This window comes from Grampus griseus (assembly GCF_964374135.1).
Source record: "Grampus griseus genome assembly, chromosome: 7".
NCBI lineage: Eukaryota > Metazoa > Chordata > Mammalia > Artiodactyla > Delphinidae > Grampus > Grampus griseus.
In genome coordinates this window covers 8,459,094-8,483,118 of record NC_139001.1, presented here as the reverse complement: position 1 = coordinate 8,483,118, position 24,025 = coordinate 8,459,094, and the positions used below count along the sequence as shown (strand labels likewise).

The 24,025-nt window shown below is 49.1% G+C and overlaps 1 protein-coding gene across 2 annotated transcripts in view; it reads left to right on the top strand.

Moving 5' to 3' along the window:
• Nucleotides 1–7,759: 7,759 nt before the first annotated feature.
• Nucleotides 7,760–24,025, top strand: part of ARMC9 (armadillo repeat containing 9) — a gene marked incomplete at its 3' end in the record, with an annotated part of 134,375 nt that continues 118,109 nt past the window's right edge. For both annotated transcript variants that reach the window (XM_082658849.1, XM_082658848.1), the window contains exons 1-5: nucleotides 7,760–7,868; nucleotides 15,686–15,773; nucleotides 17,346–17,471; nucleotides 20,741–20,911; nucleotides 22,539–22,694. In XM_082658849.1, the coding sequence (XP_082514975.1) occupies nucleotides 15,723–15,773; nucleotides 17,346–17,471; nucleotides 20,741–20,911; nucleotides 22,539–22,694 (504 nt within the window). In that variant the 5' untranslated portion in view covers nucleotides 7,760–7,868; nucleotides 15,686–15,722. The remainder of the gene's footprint in view (nucleotides 7,869–15,685; nucleotides 15,774–17,345; nucleotides 17,472–20,740; nucleotides 20,912–22,538; nucleotides 22,695–24,025) is intronic.

Here is a 24,025-nt window from a genome sequence, read left to right as displayed (position 1 = left end):
CTCCAGTACCTCAGAATATGACTATATATGGAGATAGGGCCTGTCAAGAGGTAGTTAAGATGAAATCATATGGGTGGGCCCTAATCCTATGACTAGTGTCCTTACAAGACAGACAACACACAGACCAAGGGGCAACCATGGAAGGAGAGAGCAAGAGGGAGGCCATCTGCAAGCTGCAGAGAGAGGCCTCAGAAGAAACCAAACCTGCCAACACTTGATCTTGGGTTTCCAGCCTCCAGAACTGTAATAAAGTAAAATTCTGCTGTTTAAGCCACCCGGTGTCTAGTATTTTGTATGGCAGCCCTAGCAAATTAACACAGAGGGTGTACTAGGGGACAGATGAGGTGATTGAATTGGTGGCGGGGGGTGGGGGGAGTCAGAGGAAACCACTGCAGTCTTCCACCAGGGAGATGAGGCTTGAGCGAAGCAGAAGGCAGAAGCAATAAAGAGAAGAACATGGATCTGAGAGAAATTTTAGGCCAAATTGAACAACTTGGTCACTGACGATGACGAAGTGAGGGTAGGGATAGCAAGCTTTTTGCTGGAGCCTGATGGTGTCATGTCCTCCAGCAGAAGGAGCGAAGTCAGAGACACCAAGTGGTGACCGTGAATTATACCTGTGTTTGTCCTCACTGTGTCCCTTACCTCTCCCCACACGGGGTTATTAGCTCCTGGGTCTGGGCTTGGTGGATTCACGTTCATCTCCCCTCCACCCTCACAGCCTGAAGCTGCAGTTCTCAGGAGTGAGGCATAGCTGCCCCTGGAAGGGAGGCATTTCCCACATGGGTAGGGTGGAGGCATTTTTAGTTCCCACAATGACTGGGGAACCCAACGGGTGTTCCTGGTGGGAGCCCACCATGCTGGACATCTTGCCGCGCGTGGCTCGGTCTGGTCCAGAACTTTACTAAGAGCTGCTCATCCTTTTGAACTACCCAGTCGCCACCATCACACCCCTGCGCCGGTCTGCAGGGGCAACTGCCTGAGGCCACGTGCATCAGACTGCTTTCTTCTTCCCGTGTAGTCGGCCCAAGTGCTCACATATGGAAAAATACATTGTTTTTTAATAAATTGCATTATCATGATTATTTTAAAATCAGGTGGGTGAGGGGGTTATATTAGCTGGGAATTTCATTTTAGGATAGGAAAGAGGATATTACAAAGCATGTGATGGAAGGGGGAGCCTGAGAAGGTGGAGACTCAACACCCAGGGCGACGGCGCAGCCTCCATGGAGAGCGACCCTGAGGCCCCCCGCCTGCTCTTCCCAGCGGGCCAGGCCTCTGCGCAGCCTCTACCCTATAAGGCCATGTGAGGGCTGAGCAGGCAGAGGAAATAAATGGGCTCTCCTCTGGCAGGGGCCTGTAGCTCTCACAGCTTCCTGGAGGGGAGGGGGCTCCCAGAGCCCCCCACCGCCCCCCGAGAGGGCTTGGGCTGCCCCGTGCCCCCTGCCCCCGAGACCTCCGATCAGAGGATCTGGACTGAGCCAGACTTTCAAGGGCAAGTAAAGAATGTTACCTGTCTACAGCCCCTGTTACTTCCTCCAGACAGGTACACACACATTTCCATAGGACAGATGGTTCTAGAAAATGGGAGGCAGGCATACCAGGGTCCTGAGGGCTCTTGGGTCCGGGATGATAGAAAACTGTCCCTTGTCTTGGCTCCTTGCCTACACCTGTGTTCTAGGTTCGGCACTGCTGGGGAGAACAGCAAAAGGCCTGCCTGCACGATTGTGTGGCCACAGCTGGCCTGGCCCGAGACCTGGCTTTCCAAAGACCTGGATAGTTTAGACGCAAGGGCTTTGGGGTTCAAAGCAAGGCCTGGACGCTGGGGAGCAGGGCCACCATGGTGCACCACCATCAAGGGTGACCCCTGGAGGCAGCGGTGGGTTAGCCAGCACCCCGGGGCTAGCACCCAGCCCCCTTGGAAGGCAGAGCACTGAGACCTTGGGTTCTCATCTGCTCCTCACCCACTCTTACCCCAAAGGACTTATCCAAATATTTCTTCCAAACAAATCCAGTGCTCAGCCTACGAGAAAATCTGGAGAAAGAAATTTCCTTCATCTCCATACAAACGGCACCCGTCACCCTCCCAGCCTGGCCTTGATTTTTGGGCTTCACCACTCACAGCCCAGCTAGGAAACCTTCAGAGCGTCTCCTCCTCTGTCCCCACTGGCCAACAGGCCCAGGGCAAAGGTGCTGCTACCTCTAAGTGGCTCTGGCTTCCCAGCCCGGGAGCTCAAAGGGGTGGATGGAGGCTCACCTCACAGCGGAGGTCCCCCTCCCATGGACTTCTCTCACTCTCCAGTTTTCTCATGTGATCCCTATGGGCCTATATGGCCTATGGTCACTGCAGTCCCAAAGATCTGTGACTCTGAGATGGGATGCTGCTGCTAAGAGCTGGCCAGCTGGCCAAGCCTCAGATTGTTGCAGAGTTTGATGATACTGCCCCTCCCGTTCCTTCCTGGATGTGCTCAGCTCCTGCAGGCTGACCTCTACCCCTGCAGGTTGACCTCCATCAGGACTATCACAGGTTCTCAGCTGGGCCACATTTGCCTGAACCCTAGGGATGGACAGAGTTCATATCATTTTTCCTGGACAGCTTCTCAGCCCCTCCTCAAAGCAGATACTCAGGGCGGGGGGCGGGGTTTGCCTTAGCTCCATTTACCAGAAACTTCTGAGACTGGACAAGATGCCGCCACACTGTAGCTGCTCCAACATCTCTGCCCACTTTAGCACCTCCCCCAAGGATCTTGGCAGGCCCTCCTGGGACCCATACAGAGGAGGATGAGGCCACTCCCCTGTCCCAGCGGGAGGGAGGAGGAGGTCACCGAGCTGGACGCTGAGGCAGTGTCTGTGTCCCCTCTTCCCTCCTCCATGCTAGGGAGCTCCGCCCCACGCCCACGGGCAGGGAGGCTGGGAGGCAGCCAGCCCTGCCCAGGGAGCCTGTGGGAGTCCAGACTCTTCCTTGTGGGTCATCAACTCGAACATGCTCAGCACAGAAGCAGCCTTCATCTTATACACACAAAGCCATTTTAAAGAGTCAAGGACAGGGTGCAGCCAGGCCTCAGGAGAGAGGGGAACCAGACCCTTGGGCCCCAGACTCCAGGGAGAGCGCTCCCACAGGGCTTTGCTCGTCCTCCCTGCCTCTCCGCCCAGGCCGCCGCTCGCTGCTCCCGGGCCCAGGTCACAGGTCCCGCCACGGGGAGAGCTGGCTTCCGGTCCCCGCCCCACACAAAGCCCCTGGAAGAGCCCAGAGGAGAGAGACAGAAGCCGAGAACTGAAGGCACTGCTGGGATCCTCCTTCCCGCTCTGCCTGAGGGAGGCGGGCTGCGCCTGACTTCCCTGTGATGGGAGCCAGGAAAAGTCGCTTTTGACTGAAGCTGTTTCAAGACAGGTTTCTGTCACTGGACGTGAAGGAGTCCTCTGCGTCCCTGGCGCGACTCTGTAAGGAGTTGAGGCCGGGAGGAAAAGGGACAGGGCCAGAGAGCTTGTAATGAGGGAAGGCGGGGTTGGCCCGCGCTGCTGTGCCCCAGGCCGCTCCAGTGTCTTTGCCCCGACTTCCTTCCCAGGGTCAGGGCTGGGGGCCGGTCGCGGGGGGAAAACAGTGATGCCCGGGCCGCCCGGGTGGGGACTGTCTCCGCTCCAGAGCGCCTGTGATTTCTGGGAACCGCTCTGCACTCTGACCGCCGGGCTGGCACAGCCAGAGTCCAGGTTCCTGGAAATGACCGCGGGAGGAGGCGCGGGCGCGCCAGGGGCCCGGCAGGAGCCGAACTTCCACCTGGGCGGAGCCCAGGTCAGGTCCGACGGCTGCTGTCTTAAGCTCTACCCAGGCCCCGCGCTGACCCCATCCTTCCCAGGCCCGAGGTCACTGCAGTGACGCCCCCACCCCCAAGATTAGGGTCATTGGGTGAAAACTCCGTGGGCGTCTTGCTTGCTTCCTCTCGGGGCGGAGCGGCTGCGTTGGTGATCGCGGCTCCACCTGGTCCCCGCGCCAGCCAGCCAGACGCGCGGGCGGGCGGCGTCTGTGCGGCTTCCAGGGCGGGGCGGGCGGCGGGCGCCGATCCAGCCTCGCAGAGCCCAGCTCCCCGCGCCGCGCCGGGGCCCGGGGGATGCTCGCTTCCGCTCCCGCCCAGAGCCCGCGCAACCCGAGACCTTCAAGTCCAGCGGCTCCCACACTTGGGGCGCCCATCAGTCCCAGTCGCCTAGATTGCTGGGCCCCACCCAGAGTTTCTGATTCGGCAGGTCTGGGTGGGGCCTGAGAATGTGCATTTCTAACAAGCTCCCAGATGCTGCTGCGGCAGCTGATCTGGGGACCACACATGGGAAAGCCAGTGGGTCATCCTCCCAAATTCTCTCCTCACCGGCCATAGTTTCACTTTTGGCTTCAGATGTCTATTAGCAGTAAAAGGCTTCATCCAGGGGCAGCAAGGAGTTCTATGTCTTACCCTTGACCTCAGGTTCAACTGAGCTCATGGGACATTAAATATAGGTGGGGAGAAGGGTGAAAAGGGAGATTCAGCGTTACTATGTGCATCTTCTATCATCAGGAATTATTCTTTTCAGTGTCATGATTAACCAACTATTTAGTAGCCCAGTTGTCCCTGTCTCACCCACACCCTCTCAAGTCCATATGTAGGTCTCACCGTGAAAGCAGTAGTCATAATGTAAAGTTGGTTTGGGGCAAGTGGATCGGTGCTTAGGCTGAGACAACAATGAGGCCAGGAAATGCTTAGTGACAGGGTTGGCGGTACAGCTAAAGAGGTTCCTTGTGAGCCATGCCTTGCTGGTCCTCAAGATGTGTCAACCTGCGAGAAAACCACCAAATTCGGTCACTGTAGCATCTACTCTTCAGTTCAAACCAACATACTGCCCTCTGTGCTTGCCCTTTGGGAAGGCCATTTGAAGGTCTGGATCTTTTTGCCAACCTCACCCAGGCCACAGAACTACTGGGTGCTGTGATGTGACTCACATCCCTGGAAATAAACTTAAATTGTTTAACAAGAAACAAATTTTTAAGCCATTTTCAGTTGATATAACATATAGAAATTATGTCTGTAATAGTCAGACTTCTTTTGGTTACAAGTGACAGAAACTCAATTTGAACCAGTTTAAATGAAAATGATGGTTGATTGGAAGGATGCTGGGGTTGGGGGGGAGCAGTGCTAACGCAATGGATGGAGTGAGGGCTGCTCCAGGGAACTCAGGAGTCTGGGACCAAGGATCTGATGCCCCCAACATGCTCTGTTTGCATCTCTCTAGGTAACAGCTTCATTTTCTCAGGCCTTCCCATGAGATGAAGAACACGGCAGTAGGCTGCTCTGGAGTCTCATTTTACAATGAACTGACCACATTTCAACAGAAAAATCCCAGGGAAGGACTTCCATTGGATCAGCTTGGGTCACATGCCTATCCTGAACCAATCACTTGTCAGAAGGATGGGGCAATATTGGTCCAGATTGGGCTGTAATGCCCATCCCTGTGGTCATGGGATGGGATGCTGGGCAAATCCTGCTCATCAGGCAAATGCACTCGTAAGTGACCAATCCTGATCGTGAGGCAAATGCACTTGTAAGAGAAAGTAAAGCAGGAGTGGTTTTTTGTTTGTTTTTGTCTTTTTCTTTGGCAGGGTTGCGCAGCATGCGGGATCTTAGTTCCCTGACCAGGGATTGAAACCCGTGTCCCCTGCAGTGGAAGGGCAGATTCCTAACCACCAGACCACCAGGGAACCACCTGGAGTGGTTTTTATTGTAGTTAAGAGCCTAGGGTTCAAAGGCACAAGGTCTTGTGTTCAGTTCTGGTTCTACCACTCCCTAGCTATGTGGATTTGGAGGAATTTCTTAACCTCTTTGTGTTATTCATCTTGTCAAAGACAAAACCTGGACAAGCAGGTTGATTTTATTCAGGCTATTTCAATAGGTAGAGCGAACCAGGTCAGACATCAGAGTGCCTCCACAGGCACTCGTAGAGGGAGGGCTAGACAGATTACAAGTAGGATGATTTACAGTTGGGTTGATTTTGCCATCAGGGGAAATCTCAGTCAATTAGCTGAACAGGACATGCTTATCTCTGTATCTAACTAGTTTCAGGGGGGGCACAAACAGTTCTTATCTCAGCTAATCAACCATGAGACAAAGAACAGGAATTTGGAAGGTCTGTGTCTGGCCTGGTGAGCAGGTTCAAGCAAAAGGGGAAAGGTCTATGTTTGGCCTTGTCACAGGTAAACAAGGGCATCATGCATGAACCTTACAGGAGTCACGAAGAGTGGATGATGAGCCTTATCTAAGTCACAAGAGGAAGGGTAGTTCTTTTTGGTAAAGCCCCTTCCCAGAACACAAAAGGGTGGGGGGATTTCTTAACCATCACTGTTTCCCAGGAGCAGAGGGCTCAGGTAAGGTACAACCTCGTTAATCTGTAAACCCCTGAAAATATTACCCATCTCATAGATGTGGTGTGAGGATTACATACAAGTGGGCACTCATAGGGTTGCCATATTTATCAAATAAAAATACAGGAAATATAATGTCCTATATGCACAATAAAATAAGGTAATATTTGGGATATACTTAACTAAAAACTTACCTGAAATTAAAACTTAATTGGTTGTCCTGTATTTTGTCTGGCAATTCCTGGCACACAGTGAGTTGACAATAGATGTGAACTTCTGTCATTATGAATGGCGAGGCTTATTTTCAATTCCTATTACCTGGACAATGTGTCTCTTCCTGCTAAATACAACCTTTCTTTGAAAACACTCTCAGATCTCAAAAGAGCACTGGCAGGCCTGGGGCCTGGGGAGGTGGCCACAGACCATCTTAGGGCTTCTTCAAAGGCAAGCATATCTACCTTCTCCATGCCCTCTTCCCTGTCTCTGGCCTTGGTGGTCTCCACCTTCTTGGAAGCATGGAGATGGAAACATGGAGATCTGGTCCTCAATGCCGGGTGGGGAGAGATTTTCTCCATCTCTAGCCAACTCCCCAGCGTCCAGCCCAGAGTTGGGCGACTCGCAGGTGCTCTTTCAGTGCTGGTGAACTTCAGTTCAAAAGCACCACACGCAAGGACAGGGATGATTTGTGCTCCTGTTTCACTTTTAAAAACCCACATTTCACGTGGGGAAAAAAAAGTTTCTCTAAAATCCCTGGAAACTGCTACAGTGGGGTGGAACCTGGTGCCTGGAGCTTTAAGGCAGATCTTGGGCTACCTTGTTGGTTCTAAATTGACCCTGGGTCGCTCCTGTAAAATGGGAATAACGACGCCTATCTTTTTCCGCGCACACCACACTGTAATCTCTTGATGGTTTTGTTTCCAGCCTGGTCGGGCTCATCCCTAGAGCCAGGCACAACGCCAGGCGCAATTTTTATTTTTTCTTTTGCGGTACGCGGGCCTCTCACTGTTGTGGCCTCTCCCGTTGCGGGGCACAGGCTCCGGACGCGCAGGCTCAGCGGCCATGGCTCAGGGGCCCAGCCACTCCGCGGCATGGGGGATCTTCCCGGACCGGGGCACGAACCCGTGTCCCCTGCATCGGCAGGCGGACTCTCAAGCACTGCGCCACCAGGGAAGCCCCAGGCGCAATATTTGTGGAAAAGAACCAATGAGAAGTTGTGGAGAGGAGGGCGGGTGACGCCGCCCAGCATCTTGTAACCCGCAGCGGACTCTGAACTGCGAGCCGCGACTTCACTTCCGCCGCCCGGAAGCCCCGAGACTTAGCCCGCTAGGCTCCGCCGTTTGTCCCAGGATGCTCCGCGTAGGTCGCGTCCGGTGATTGGCTGCGCTGCTCCACGTGGTGCCAGGCAGGCGGCGGCGGTTGCCGGGGCGACGGCTGGACGAGGGGCGACCGGGCAGGGTAGGCGCATGTGCCCGCGTCAGAGCAGCAGGTAAGCTCGTCCCCAGACGCGGCCGGGCCACCCCCGAGCCCGCCGTCCCCGGGCGGGGAGGAGTGGTGATGGGCCAGAGGGCCGAGGCTCTGCTGAGCCCTCTCCCCAGAGGAAAACCCCGACGCGCCAACTCAGCAGCCGCTGCCGGATGACCCCACTTTTCGACTGCTGTCCTGGACTTTGTGGGCCTGAGGCGGCTGCCTGGATATCCCGAGGACAGGTCCAGCTGCTTCCCACAAGTAGTCCCTGATCTTTGCTTCAGTGAGCCAAGCTTGAAAGGGGCTCCATGTCGTCCAGCTGGGGAGTGGCGGCACGAGAGGGTGGCCTGGGGCTTTTAGATCCATCCCTTCCGTTATCTCCCATCAGCTAACCGCTCTCCCCAGGCACCCAGGTTGAGTCCAGACTTCATCCAATCTAAGCAAAACCAGGATGCTTCCTATTCAAATTCGTCTTCCAGACAAATCCCATAGTCTTCCCCTTATTCAACCAGCTCGTAGGCCCTAAATCCCTATTATATAGAAATCAGAAGCTGCCACTGCAGTCCTCAAGAGTGATTGAAGTTTTCTCTAGTTTTTGCATAAAGTAAAGCCGTGGTTCTCAAACCTGAACGTGCATAAAAGTCATCGGGAGAGATTGTGTAAAACAATTTCTGGGCATTGTGTTCAGTAAGTTCAGAGTGATGCTAGGAATTTTCATTTCACAAGCATCCCAGGTGATTCTGATTGAGGTGGTCCAAACTTCGGGGTAATACTGTGTAGTGGTTAATATCAGTCTGGATTTAAATTCCCACTTTGTTACTTACTAGTTGAGTTATTGGGAGCACCTTACCGTCCCTGAGCCTCAGCTGCCTCATCTGTAAAAGGAATATATACATCGTATTCATCATTCAGGTTTATTGTGAAAATTAAATGAGAAGCGTTTTGCGTGGCATACAATAAGCCCTCAATAAGTGGACTTATTATGATATGAAAGTGTACAGAAAATTCTGTAATTTTTAAGAATGTCAGAGTAATAGAATACCCAATGATGGCTCACATTCACTGACGGATGATCATAGCAGAATCTTATTCAAAAGATGGTCATGAAGAACTTCTCTGACGAAGTGATGTGTATAAGCACAGGGCTTAGCCAGGTGAAAAAAGAAAGGGGAAGAGTGTTGCTGGCAGAGAGAACAATATGTGCAAAGGCCCTGAGGTAGGAAGGAGCTTGAGTTCTTAAAACAACAAAGTTTTCTTGTTCCAGGGCCTTCAAGATGCTTTTCCGTCTGCTTGGGCTTCATTTATTTATCACATGTCTTGGGTGCCTACCAGGCACTCTGCTAGGTTCTAGAGATACAAAATTTAAATACAGCTGCCTGCCTTTTTAAATAGGGTAATAAGTATAACAGTAGAAGTAAATGTAGGATATAGAGGTACCCCAGAGGAGAGAGAATTGCCTTGATGGGGAAGGAAGGAGAGGGGTTCCTGGAAGACTTCGTAAAGGAGGTCAAGCCCTTGACTCAGTAAGATGTGTCAAGTTTGCCCACGAGGTGAAGAAGAGTACATCCAAAGGCTTAGAATCATGAAAGAGCATTTTGTAAGGAGGAATGGCCTGGAGTTCAGTGTTACTGGGGCCTCACATGGGGAAGTAAGAATGGAGCCGGGACAGGAACAGGGACAGGTGTTGGTGGTTGGTCCAGAGGAAGGCTGGAGAGGTGGGTGGTCCTCAGACAGACACAGAGGTGTCTTTCTCCTCACACCTTGTGTAACTGGCAGGCAGGGGGTCCTGCTTGCTCCTCATTGCTACTTCCCAATCACCCCCTACCCCCCCACCTTTGAAGTCCATGCCGTGGGCTTTACCACCGTTGTTTCCCTTGAAGACTGCAGCGCCTGGCTCACTGTCTACGTCTCCACCTCCTCTGCTTCATTTTGAGGGGTTTCAGAATCCTGGCTGCACAAGTTTCTTCGTCCTCCTTACTTATAGGCATCTTTTTCCTCCATCCTCCTCATTTGCCCACTTCTGCGGTCATGAGCTTTTTATTACTGCACCACCTTCAAAATCTTGATTTGAACTATTCATCCTGCTCTCTGAGCACCACCTTCTGTCTTTCAAGCTCACTTTGATGTGCCTCTGACCCCATTACTTTTTCACTGCCTTTCAACCCCCTTATGCACCTTCCCTCCCCCGATCTTTAACGTAGCTTAACTCCAATGCTCCATCGCTGTTATGCTCGTTTTCTCTTTCCCCTGTCCTGCAAAAGCCGCACCCTGTTAACCTAACTCAGACAGCTGCAAGTGGCTGGAGAAAAGTGCAAAATGGTGCAGACTGGTTCTGTTTGGGATTCAAGTCCATGTATTTTTTTTTTAATATTATTTATCTATCTATTTGGCTGTGTCGGGTCTTAGTTGCGGCACACAGGATCTTTGTTGCGGCATGGGTGAGGGGGGTCCTTCGCTGTGGCATGCAGGCTCCAGAGCATGCGGGCTCAGTAGTTGCGGCACACGTGCTCTCTAGTTGTGGCGTGCGGGCTCCAGAGTGAGCGGGCTCAGTAGTTGCGGCACATGCACTCTCTAGTTGTGGCGTGCGGGCTCCAGAGTGCGCGGGCTCAGTAGTTGCGGCGCATGTACTCTCTAGTTGTGGCGTGCGGGCTCCAGAGTGCGCAGGCTCAGTAGTTGCAGAGCGCGGGCTTAGTTGTCCCATGGCAGGTCCCCAACCTTTTTGGCACCAGGGACCATGTCCGTGGAAGACAATTTTTCCATGGATGGGGTGGGGGATGGTTCAGGCGGTAATGCACGCGATGGGGAGCGGTGGGAAACAGCAGATGAAGCTTCGCTCACTCGCCTGCCGCTCACCTGTTGCTGTGCAGCCCGATTCCTAACAGGACACGGACTGGTACTGGTCTGAGTCCTGGGGGTTGGGGACCCCTGCCCCACAGCATGTGGGATCTTAGTTCCCCGACCAGGGATCAAACCCATGTCCCTGCATTGGAAGGTAGATTCTTAACTACTGGACCACCAAGGAAGTCCCTCGAGTCTATGTATCTTAAGCAGACTCTCAATACTGGAAATCCTGCCGTGTTTCCATAGTTGATTTGGTTCCCACCTTCCCTTCTCTTCAAACTACCAACTTGCTTCTTGCTCTCAGCTGATGACCTTGTTTCTTGTTTTGCTTCTCATCACTAAATCTGCCCATTTCTTTGGTCACTACCCATATCCTCTGCCATCCCTCTGTGTCAGGAGATGTCCTGTCCCCATGCCTGTGTGAGGCCCGGCCCTCATTGGACACTGGCCGCATCAAGGACATTGCTTCCTTAACCATCTCCTCTCTCTCCCGCCTCATCCACTTTTCCTTCTCTAACTGGGTCACTCCTATCAACATACAAACACGCTGCTTACAACATCTTCCTTCTTAAAAAAAAACCTCCCATCTCTTTCCAGCCGCCTTGCCATCTCTCCTGTCCTTTTTGTCTCTCCTTCCTTACTTCCCTTTCTCTCTTTAACCCTTTCCAGTCAGGCACATGTCCTCACTGCTCTTATCAAGGTCACAGCCAGACTCCATTTTGCCAAATCCAGGGATTAGTTCTCCTGTCCTCATCGCCCTTGACCAGGCGCAGGCGCAGCTGACGTGGGAAGCACCTTCACTGGGCTTCCAGAGTGGCACAGTGTCCTGGTCGTGTCTCCCAGCAAGTCTCTGTTCTTGCTTAGTCTGCCGTCTCGCTGACCCCGCAGTACCGAGGGCCCCAGGGCTCAGCCTGGGCCTGTCCTCCTCTCCAGCTGCACTTTCTGCCCGGGGCGGGGGTCACATCAGTCACCGCGCTCATCTGCCGAACCGCCATCTTTGCGCGGCCGACTTCTGGACGCTCCTCCCCGGCTCCCGCTGCTGCCTTCACTCCATCAGCCTTCTCAGCGCCCCCACTTGAATGTCTGCTCTGCATCTCAGATTTAGGGCCGGAACAGAACTCTTGATTTAGCTCTCAGACCGTCCCTCCCCAATTTCCCCAGATTAGCGAGTGGCTTACTCTTCACCCAACTGTGCAGGCCCCAGGTGTCGCCCTTCACCTTGTCACCGCACATGCTACATCCAGCCCAGCAGCAGCCGGCCACCTCTGCCTTTACACCTGGAACCAGAACACTTCACACGGTTCCTACCGCTCGTCCGAACTCCCTTTATCACTCGTTTCCTCTCATGGGGCCCTGCAGTCTCTTCTTGGCCCGGCAGACATGGCGCTCCTTACAAGACGTGAGCCAGGTTGGGTCAGCCCCCTCCCGGCCTCCCGTTGTGCCCGGCTAACGGCCTGGCCAGTCCCCTACACGAGTCCTACTGGACTGGGCCCTGGCACCTCATTGCCTCCACAGCCTGCCTGCTCTTCTGCCCTAGCGGCACCCCTGCCCCAGCACCTGCAGCCTTAGCACTTGCAAATCCGTCTGCGCAGGTCTGGGAAGTGCCTGCTCTCTCACATCTCTGCTCACCACTCCTGTTCCCAGGGAGGCCTCCTCTGACCACCCTTTCTTTTTTTTTCTTTTTATATTTTGGCTGCACTGGGGCTTCGTTGCTGCACGCGGGCTTTCTCAAGTTGCGGTTAGCAGGGGCTACTCCTCGTTGCGGTGCGTGGGCTTCTCATTGCGGTGCCTTCTCTTGTTGCAGAGCACGGGCTCTAGGCACACGATCTTCAGTAGTTGCAGCGCGTGGACTTCAGTAGTTGTGGCACACAGGCTCAGTAGTTGTGGCTCGCTGGCTCTAGAGCGCAGGCTCGGCAGTTGTGGCGCAGGGCTTAGTTGCTCTGCGGCATGTGGGATCGTCCCTGACCAGGGATCGAACCCACCTCCCCTGCATTGTTAGGCAGATTCTTTACCACTGAACCACCAGGGAAGTCCCCCGACCACCCTTTCTAAAATGTCCCCAGACTCCTCTCCTCCGTGCTCTGTCTCCTTCCTTGCCGTATTTTCTTCATATCTGAAATTCTTTCCATTCGCTCAATAAGTAATTTTGAGCACCCACAGTGTGCCAGGCACTGGTCCAGTCACTGGGGATGCCAAGTGAACGCGTGTCTTCCTCGTGGAATCTGTACCCCGGGGTGGGAGCGACAGTGAGCAGATATGTTAATGGAAGGATGTTCCTGTCAGGGGGTGCTTAGTGCTGCTGAGAAACGTAAAGCAGCAGAAAGGGTAGGAAGTGACCGAGGGCTGGCTCCTTAGAGAGGGTGGTCAGGGCAAGGCTCTGAGGGGGTGACTTTGAAGCAGAGACTTGAGTGGGATGTGGATGCCTGGAGGAGGGCCCACGAGGCAGAGGGGGCAGTGAAAGCAGAGCCCTCAGGGAGGGCAGGCATGTGCAGGGCGGGTCCAGCGGGTGTGCACTGGAACCGCACGGTGGCCCACGTGGCTCAAGCCTATGGAGCAAAAGGAAGAGTGTTAGAGGCCAAGTGGTGTAGACTTTGAGATGAGAGTTGGGCCGAAGGAGCCTGGCCTTCATCTAGAGGTGGAACCACGGGAGGGTTGTAGCTTAGACATTGGAGTGAGGTGGAGAGGGAGGTGATGGGAGGTGGTGTGGAGGGACCTTGGGAGAGACAAAGGCACGAGACAGCGATGGGGAGACAGAGAGAATGAAAAGGGGGAGATTTCTAAATTTCGTCTTCCGGACTTGTGTTCAAATATTTCAAACTGAATGCACTGTTATGGGCAGAAAAATGTAAGGTTACAGAATCACGCATTCTTTTTTTTTTTTTTAATATTTATTTATTTATTTGGTTGTACTGGCTCTTAGTTGCGGCTCAAGGGCTCCTTAGTTGTGGCACGTGAACTCTTAGTCTCTTAGTTGCAGCATGCACATGGGATCTAGTTCCCTGACCAGGGATCGAACCTGGGCCCCCTGCATTGGGAGCGTGGAGTCTTAACCACTGGACCCCCAGGGAAGTCCCAAATCATGCATTCTTAGAACTAGAAGAGATCTGATAAATTCTCCATTTTATTTTACAGATAGAAACAGGTTCCAGTGATGTGCCCCAGATCAGGTGCCAGTGAATGGCAGAGTTAGCATTAGAGCCCAGGCTTTGTAATTCCTCTGAGGTTATGGGCAACCAGCCGCGGGGAGGAGACTGGGAGTGGGGTCCAGGGAATGGCTGCTTTGGGTACACCTTGGGGAGGGGTGGCAGGAAGAGAAGAAAGAATTACTTTTAAAAAGTTCATGACGTTTTATTTATTTAAGTGTTTTGAAAATATAAAAGATGTTGGACATTCTTGCACTTAATTTTTAAAAAACTGACCTAATAAATTCTCTGGTGTATGAACCTTGTGTTAACAGTTGTGTAAATGCACACCACCTCCTCTTCCGGTAGTGTAAGGCCGAATGACTGTGGACTTCGGGTGACATTAAAGGTTTCTTTTGGGGCTTCCCTGGTGGCGCAGTTGTTGAGAGTCCGCCTGCCGATGCAGGGGACACGAGTTCGTGCCCTGGTCCGGGAGGATCCCGCGTGCCATGGCCACTGAGCCTGCGCGTCCGGAGCCTGTGCTCCGCAACGGGAGAGGCAGCAACAGTGAGAGGCCTACGTACCGCAAAAAAAAAAAAAAAAAAAAAGATTTCTTTTAAGTAGTACCTGATATCTTTTTGTGACTGTTTAATTTTTTTTTTGCATTTTTTAGAAACTTTTTATTTTGTATTTTTTTATTGGAGTATAGTTGATTTACAGTGTGTTAGTTTCAGTTTCATACAGCAAAGTGAATCAGTTATACATATGCATGTATCCACTCTTTTTTAAGATTCTTTTCCCATATAAGTCATTACAGAGTATTGAGTAGAGTTCCCTGTGCTATTCAGTAGATCCTTATTAGTTATATATTTTACATATAGTATTGTGTATATATCAATCCCAATCTTCCAGTTTATCCGTCCCCCCACTTTCCCTCCTGGTAACCATAAGTTTGTTTTCTACATCTGTGACTCTATTTCTGGGTTTAATGTTTTTTACTTGGAAGCAGAGCGAGGGATTAGTGACTCTGTGTTTTTTCCATGAGACTAATTCTAGTGCGTATCCTTTCTTAAAGTAAACGAATTGACTTTATCATTACACTCTATTTTGTTCCAAGTACACTTTATGCTCTTGACTGTTTGAATTACACATACCACGTGATAGCACTTTAGAAAACTCTAAATAAGGAAAATAATCTTCCTGCCTCTCACCAGCAATCCTTGACTGTCTCATTTATACCACCCTCCAGTCCTTGATCACGTTCATTTTAAGTAGTTGTCATAGAAGAGAGAATTACTTTTGACTTTAGCCACTGTATTTCCTAGTGCTACTGTAATAAATTACCATAAATTTAGTGGCTTAAAACAACACAGATTTATCGTCTTACAGTTCTGGAGGTCAGAAGGCTGAAATGGGTCTCACAGGACTAAACTCAAGGTGTTGGCAGGGCTTGTTCCTCTCTGGATGCTCCAGAGGAGAGTCAGTTGACTACCTTTCGCAGGTTCTAGAAGCCGCCCGCATTCCTTGGCTCCCGGCCCTTCCTCCATCTTCAAGGCCAGCAACGGCGGGTTGAGTCTTTCTCCCACTGCGTCACTCTGACGCTAACCTTCCTGCTTCCCTCTTTCCCTGATGAGGACCCCTGTGGTTATGTTGGGTCCCCCAGATAATCCAGGCTACTCTCCCTATTTTAAGGTCAGCTGATCAGCAACCTTAATTCCATCTGTAGCCTTAATCCACCCCTTCTATGCAACCTAATATTTTCACAGGTTCTGGGGATTAGGACATGGGGGCCATTATTCTGCCCACTACAGCTATCTTTTTGTTATTTTACAGATAGTTGGAATGATAGCCTTTGTCTTATGTTTTTGCCTTGTAGAGACTTCTGCTGTGAGAATTAACAGTAACGGTTCAATATGGGGGACATTCTGGCTCATGAATCAGAATTACTTGGACTAGTGAAAGAGGTATGTTTTACAAAACACAGGTCACAGGAAAAGATCTTGAAAACTTGTAAAACTTGTATTTTACAATGCAGGAAATTCTGTAATGCCTTGTAATGTTTCTATCATTACATTACAGTTATCTGTTTTCCTTTTCATAATTTTCCATGTATTTATATTTTGTTTTCATAACTAAACTGAAATTGTAAAGCTGCTTTTTAGAATTCCTTTAAAGAAAGTTATAAAGGCAGCCCATGCTCATGGTAACAGATTCAAACAGTATAGAAGTATAAACAGTGAATTTCCCTCCTGCAGTGACCACTGTTAATGGCTTAGTATATCACCTTTCCAGACTTTTTTCTATGAGTATTCAAAATGTATTCGCGCGACTATAGTTTGTTTTACAAAATGTGATGATACCACACACATCGTTCTGCAGCTTGCCTTTCACCTGTCAACAGTAGTACAGTATGAACCTCTTCCCGTGATCTGCCTCATACTTCTGAATGCCGTAGACTAGTTCACTGAGTGGCTGCATCATCATCTATTTAACTTGTTGCCTATTAATGGACATTTAGGTGTCCTACGCTGAAAGCTTTTGAAGGATAAGACCCACACCTTATGCTTTTTGGTATTCTCTGCTGCCTGTAGTAGGGGCTGGCGTGGAGTTGGTGCTGAAGAAGTGGTTGCTACTGTTTTACCTTGTGGTTGAACTGTCCAGTAGGCGTTGAGAGACATGGCCGTGGAGCAAGGATACGGCATCCACCCTGGGAATGCAGCTTTGGAATTTGCTGTGATCATGAATAAATTTTCAAAGCTGTCACAGCAGAGGATTGTGGATAGGGCCTGGAGAAATAGCCACAGTTAGAGGAGGTGGAAACAGAAAGTTACGACTGACACAAACTGAGAAGTGTGGAGAGCAGCAGTAGAAGTAATGCATGTCGCTAACACAAGGCAGAGGGGCGTTTCAAGACGGGGTGGGGTGGGGATCATTAGTGCTTGAAGGTGGCTGATGACTTTGCCCATCTTTTAATGACTTACCTTTTGTTCTTAGGGGCAAGCATTACCTCTAATCCCTCTGTTTCAAGTAACAAATTCCCAGAGACCTACTAGACCCAAAGCCATCAGGTCCTTTGATCACTTTTGCCTTTTTCAGGCTGCTGCACATATCATCTTATTTTCTATTAATAATTATAATAAGGGAATTCCCTGGTGGCCCAGTGGTTAAGACTCTGCACTTTCACTGCCGAGGGCATGGGTTCGATCCCTGGTTGGGGAACTGAGATCCCGCAAGCCATGCGACGGGGCCAAAATTAAAAAATAAATTATAATGCAGCTCACATTTTCCTTCTAAAAACAAATTTATTTTCTGTAAATAAATGTTTTCTATGATACTGTCTTTCTAGTTTTTTAGTGTGTGTATCAGTAAGTAAATTCTAAGCTGGATCCCAAATTACTTCTCCCAAAGATGACAGTTCATTAACCCCATTATAAATTTTGTGATAATATTGAGCTGGTACAATTACATCAAAGATGGTTACTTTGTTGATGTTAAAACAGAGAAATATGTATACATTTATGCTCTTTTTAAAATAGTATTTAGATTTTGCCGAATTTGAAGACACCTTGAAAACATTTTCAAAAGAATGCAAAATAAAAGGAAAACCGTTATCTAAATCAGCATGTGGCTCTTTAAGGGACTCCAAATCATCGATAATCCAGGTAACATTTTACTTTTTTTGATTTCTGTAGATAATCAAGGTGCTCCAAATTTGTAAGAAATGCTGCCACTAGAGAATGTTGGAGTATTTCTGGGGACCTGGGCACAGTGACTCTTAGACTGTGCAGATGTTTATGGATAAATGAGTCATGTCATTTTCAAATCTCTGTATCCTAGGAAATGGGTGGCAACATAAGATCTTTTACATACATTTCTTGGCAAGAAGAAACCGTGCAATGCTTAGAAACTAAGACTAATGTGGTCCCCATTCTGAGGAGTTTTAGGTTATGAATTCCAGGTACTGGAGACACAGCAACGAACAAAACAAAACAAAATCTCTGCCCTCATGGTGCTTGCCTTCTAAGTTGGGGAGGTCGGAGGGGACAGGGAGCGAGAGCCATATGCAAGGCAGCATCCTTTCAAAGCAAGGCCTGGGTAGCGGTGAGCCTGTGGCAGTGGGCTGCAAAGGGCACATATTACATGGTCCTCAACTCTCAGGGTTAGACAGGATCTTAAAAGTCCTCATTTCAACCATTATTTGATGCTCCATCCCATTCGTAACATCCTAGGTAAGTGATTGATTCACCGTGAATACATCCAGTGACAAGAGAACATACCGTTTCCTGAGGCAGCGTATTTCAGCTTTGCATGATTTTATTATTTTAATAATTTTATTTGTTTCAATGTACATACTTCTAAGAAAAATATGAGACTGTTTGAGAGTCCCACTGAGTAGCTGGAGGTCAGGCCACAGCCCAACTCCCCATTGGCCTGGCACGGGGTACCATTGAGCGGGGGCACCATCGCAATGGCCCCCAACCCAGTGCCCCTCCAGTCCCCACGCACCTGGATTCTGAGCTACCACCACTTCAGACACAGGCTCTTCTGTCAGTGATGCACCGGGCAGCCTGATGATACCTCCCAACCCTGGAGCAAACTTTTCAGAACGTGAAACAAGAATCTAGTCATTACTAGACATGGAAACAGAGGCTGTACTTAACTTGAAAGACCTTGAAACTTTCTGATTGTGAGAAGCCTGTCTTTTCTGCTCATTCAATAAACAGCTGTGCCCTGCCATTACAGATTTCCCAAACAAAAATACCTGGAGCAGTGACTTAGGGACATTTGTGAAGTTGGCACTCAGCAAAGGGAGAGTTTCCCTAAGCACAGTTCTGTAAGAATGTGTGAGTGTGTGTGTGTGTGTGTGTGTGTGTGTGTTTATAGGTGATTATTGGTGGTGTGTAAATTTTCTGATCTTCATAATGCTGGCTGTGATCATGGTTTATATTTGAGAAGTTAATATTTTGTGACCCTATGAGTTGTAACACTGGATTGCTTTATGTGTAGATATTACTTTCAACGCAGGGACCATTTCCAGGTACAGAATATGATTCATAAACTAGGAGTATAGTGGCACGGCAAAGGTTTGTAGTCCCAGGTCTACAAAGGTAGAGTTTAGAATAAAGTGTAGATGGGCCATTGGGCACATAGACCTCCTTTGCCAACCATGTTAAGAAAGTACCTTGACTCCAGGCTTTAAAATACCCATGAGAGTCTGCGGTCACCTCATTCACACAGTCCCTGGACCTCTCGCAGGACAGTCCTCCGCAGAGTGGCTCGCGGGGTTCGCTCAGAGCTCAGCCGAGGTGAGCCTGGGGCGGGGCCGGGCCCCAGCAGCACACCCTTGGGAGGCTCCCCTCCACCTTTGCATCAGTTAGTGACGAGAAAAGGGGAGCCTCTGGCCAGGTTCCCCCAGGTTCTTCCAGAGGTGGCGGTGCTTAGCTGCCTCTGCTTTACTTTGCTACCCGCCCTGCCTGCAGTTGCTGACCAGCTGTCCTTCGCTGTTTCCAGGGCTGAGAGACAGAAAGGCCAGTTTTGAAGAGGTAGAATTTCACTCTAGGGCTTATTTTGAAACATTCTGAGTTTCTTTCAAATGTATGCCAATCCCTTCCAGACTAAGGTAATATTCAGAGACAGTTGTTCTCGGTCACGTGACATAGAGAACATTTTTGTAAGATTCACAGTGGAAGATTCCTTATCAGTGAATGTCTTTGGCTTAAGGATGACCAAACAATGTAACATTGTTCTCTGTACATTTCTATTTTATAATGTTAAAAAGTTTGATTATAAACAAATAGAATGTGTAACCTTAAAAAAAAAGACAGTTTTACAGAAAAAATGTAAAACCATTAAAAAAAGTATAAAAGAACAATGACCAAATAATGGTGGTAAATAGTGGTGGTGATGGGTTGGGGAACTGGTGATTCTATAGAAAATGCACTCCAAGAAAAGCTTTTGCAGTTGAGCACAAAATGTAGGTCTGAGGATCTTGGGCATTTGATACAAAAAGGAAAACAATATGAGTCACAGGAAGTTCTTGTGATTCCGCCTTATACCTAAATCTGCAGAATTACGCAGCAGCTATTTGTGATGTATCAGTTGTCATTTTTCTGTGAGACAGGTGACATGGGAACTGCCACCACCTTTCTCCAGAATTCTCTGTTTCAGCTACTGCATGGCGAGTTGGGAAGCTGTCTCTGCCCCACATAGTCAGACTGGCACAGCTCCGAAGTCGGGTTGGTGCCAGGCCTGTGCGCCCTCCTCCATCTCCAGCCCAGGCTTCCTTGTTCCTGGAACGGGAGGGCCCGGGCAGTCACTACCTGCATGTGTTGGGCTCTGTGGTTGCTTCCCACACTGCCCTCTCTGCCAGACATGCTTCTAGCAACAGCAGGCACGTGACAGCACCCACCTCCCAGGCCTGGGACCGACTGTTCCGTGTGGCTGAGCTCCCAGGCGCTCAGGGACTTGGCAGTTGTGGTGTCAGCAACTTGCCATAGGTATGAGGTTGTTCCACTGAGGTCTGGCTGGGCTCTGGGTCTGGCCTGTTCTCATCAGTTGCGTGCAGTGGGTCAGCAAGTCCAAAGGGCGACCTCAATGTATTCACTTGCCTGTGAGTCTCTGGGCTCAATCTTTGGCCTATGCCTGATTCCTTCCATCTCAGAGACCTTAAATGTTGTGTCTGTTCTTTAGAATGGTCAGATTTGACGTTGCAGAGCAGTGGAAATCCAGGTCGGTCTGTAGCCTAGGCAGTTTGAAGCCCTCTGGGTCTCTATTTTCCTATCCCTTACCTCTGAAAAGGAGACTTAATTTTGCTCACACTGAAACGATGGAGTATACCGGTATCCAAGGTAGTGGGAGGGTGTGAGGATTCGGGGTGTGGAGAGAAGGGGCACCCCTATGACCAGGCTTCACTCTGATGTCTTCTCCACAGAAGGACCTCCTTGCTGCGTTTGACAGTGGAGACCAGAAGGTGTTCTTCGATTTGTGGGAGGGGCACATTCCCAGTTCCATCCGGGCTGGCGACTCCCTCGCCCAGAAGTTGGAATTCTACCTACACATCCATTTTGCCATCTATCTTCTGAAACACTCCACAGGGAGACCTGTAGGTTCACCTTATGGCGTGGGTTGGTCCAAATGGTGTGTTAAAGGAGAATGTGTTATGTTTTGCAAATGAGGATTAATTTAGTTTTGTGGCCATTTTATCATATTGCTTCTAAGGAGTAGGCGTCTTACATCCTGATGAATGATTTTCTGTCTCATTCCCAGCAGTTTATTTTCTAATTTGCATGGAAAGTTAATCACTTCTGTTATGAAAGCTACATCATTTTCCTGAATACCTCGACATGTATGTCTAAGAAAATACGTGTTTAGACCACATTTTCGACCATATATTAGGAGATAAATTTAAGCTTAAACAGTGGAAAAATGGTATGCCCGTCTGTGAAAGTTCATTTGAGTGATAAGTCGAATTTAGCTTCTGCAGTCTTTTCCTGCAGGTGTGGGACTGGAGCTATGAAGGGGAGAGGGGAGCAGCTGCAAACTTCTCTGCAGGTGAACCTTGGGGCACGGAGAGAATGACAGAAGGGGAGCAGGCCAGGCTGACATCGGACCACGCACATTTGTTTCGTGGCTTCTCCATGCCTTGGCTACTGCCCCCGGGACCTGTGTTAACTTATTAAATGTCAGGGGGCCACAGGAAGGCTCAGTGGTCGAGGAGCAGCTTTACAGCACATTGTGGTAGCCATTCTTGGAAGGCTGTTCCTTAAGATAGGACTCCTGTGGGTGACGTTGTGGGAGACTTCTCATTTTCTTTGTATTTATTTTTATTTTCTAATTTTTCCATTTTTCTGTAAGATAAAAAGATCAATAAATTTTTTAAGTCCAGTGGGCTTCACGGTGTAGGTGAAGTGAGATGCACTGATGAGAAAAATTGGCCTGTGTATGAGGCTGTGAGGGACGTAACAGGCGAGGCCAGGGTGGACCTTCTCGTTGAGGCCCAGGAGAAAATGGAAACCCTGGCGGGGGACCCGACTTGCCTGGGATTACACCTGGAAGCAGCGAAGCAGGCAGGATCACTTCTTAGTTAGCCTAATAAAGGAAAGGAATGATGATACGGAAAACTTCCGTTTCAAAAAACTATTCACCTTTAAGTGCTCTCTTCGGCAGCACATATACTAAAAAAAAAAAAATTGGAACGATGCAGAGAAGATTAGCATGGCCCTGCGCAAGGATGACATGCACATTCGTGAAGCGTTCCATGTTAAAAACAGTAACTGTTCACCCTTAAAAACCTCTCGTAAGGAAATCACAGCAATGCAGACAAATAGTTATTTCTGATATCTGAGCTATGAAAACAATGTGCATATCTAATAATGGGGGAATTGGCTAAATAAATTATGATAGACCCACGAGATGATGTTTTGTCCTGCCATTAAGAATGATGTTTATGAAGAATTTTAAGGATATGAGAAAATGGTAATGATAGATTGAAAAGGCAGCATTTGAACTGTGTGTATCATATATCTAGTTCTCTGATATTCCTGACAGTTTCACGAAGGGGCGAAATAGGGGTGATGTTAGGATGACTGGTGACGGCACGCAGGCTGGGCCAGACAGGGAGGATGCCAGCGACGTGGCTGGAACTGAAGGAACCTCGGAGAGAGGACAGGTGAACACGTGAGCTGGCGTCAAGCAGGAGATCTCAAACGAGCATCCTCCCTTCCTCGCAGGACAAAGAGGAACTGGATGAAAGGATTTCTTATTTCAAAACCTACCTGGAGACCAAAGGGGCAGCGCTGAGCCAGACCACGGAGTTTCTCCCTTTCTATGCCCTGCCTTTTGTTCCCAATCCCATGGTCCACCCCTCATTTAAAGAGCTTTTCCAGGTAAGTGACCACCTCCAAACCTTGTCCCAGATCCTGGGCAGCATGGCAGTCTCACCTTGTATACATTGGTGCTTTCTGAATGATGCTGTAAAAAGGCTAAAATTTGCTTATGTTTTGTTGTATTTGAAAAGAATGTACAGGTAATTTGCTTTAACCAACTTTTCTTGTGCTATAAAGTGTGCTTTTTTGTTGTTGCACCAAGACTTGTTAGCCCAGAACTGGCAAAATATTTTAAAACATACTAACCTCTTAAATCATTCTGTGTATACTTCTGCGGTATTGAAACAATAACTTATTCAATTACGATGAAAATTAGTAGCCTGAAAAAAAACTAGGCTGCTTTACACAATCACTGGCTATGAATATTTTGATTTGTGTTAAAATTCTCACTTACTTGGTATATATTTGGTTACCTGATTGTGTACTATATTACCATCAGACTATTTGCCCCTTGCAGTGGGAGTGCGGAGTCTTAACCACTGGACTGCCAGGAAGTCCTGACAGTTGTTTTCTTTTTTTTTTTTTCTTTTTAACATCTGTATTGGAACCGACAGTTACTTTCTTTTGGGACATTGAAGGTATTTTTATTTCATCTCCTGGCTCCCACTGTTGCAATTTTGAAGTTGGCCGTCAGTCTAATTGCTGTTCCTTTGTACGTGGTCTGTCTTTTTTCTCTGGCCTTTAAGATTGTATAATTTCACTGCAGTGTGTCTAGGGATACCCAAATATTTTATTTTGTTTTGTTTTTTAAGACGTCTTCGTTTATGTTGGCCAATCTAGCAGTCCTTTCCTGAGATTCTTTTCTATATGGTTGAGCACAGAGAGCCTTGAGCTGGAGCACGCTGTTAGTTTCCTGCAGCTGCTATAACAAAGGACCACAGACCGGGTGGTTTAGAACAGAAATTTATTGTCCCACAGTTTAGGAGGCCAGAAGTCTGAAATCAGGGTATCGGCAGGGGCGTGCTCTCTCCGAAGCTTGTAGGGGAAGATGCTTCTTTGCCTTTTCCAGCTTCCAGTAGCCTCAGGTGTCTATTGGCTTGTGGTTGAATAATTCCAGATCTCTGCTCTGTCTTTACGTGGCCATCTTCTCTCTGTGTCTGTGTCTAAATTCCCTTCTTCTTATAAGGACAGCAGTCATATTGGATTAAGAGCTTACACTAATAGCTAATTCCATCTGCAATGTCCCCGTTCCCCTGGCCTCACATTATGAGGAGATTAGGGCTTCAACATGTCTTTTTAGGGGGCACAATTCAACCCACAACACACACATGAGAAATGAAGTCATCATGCTGTGTCGGGGAATTACAAAATCTTTTTAAAATACCAGACTT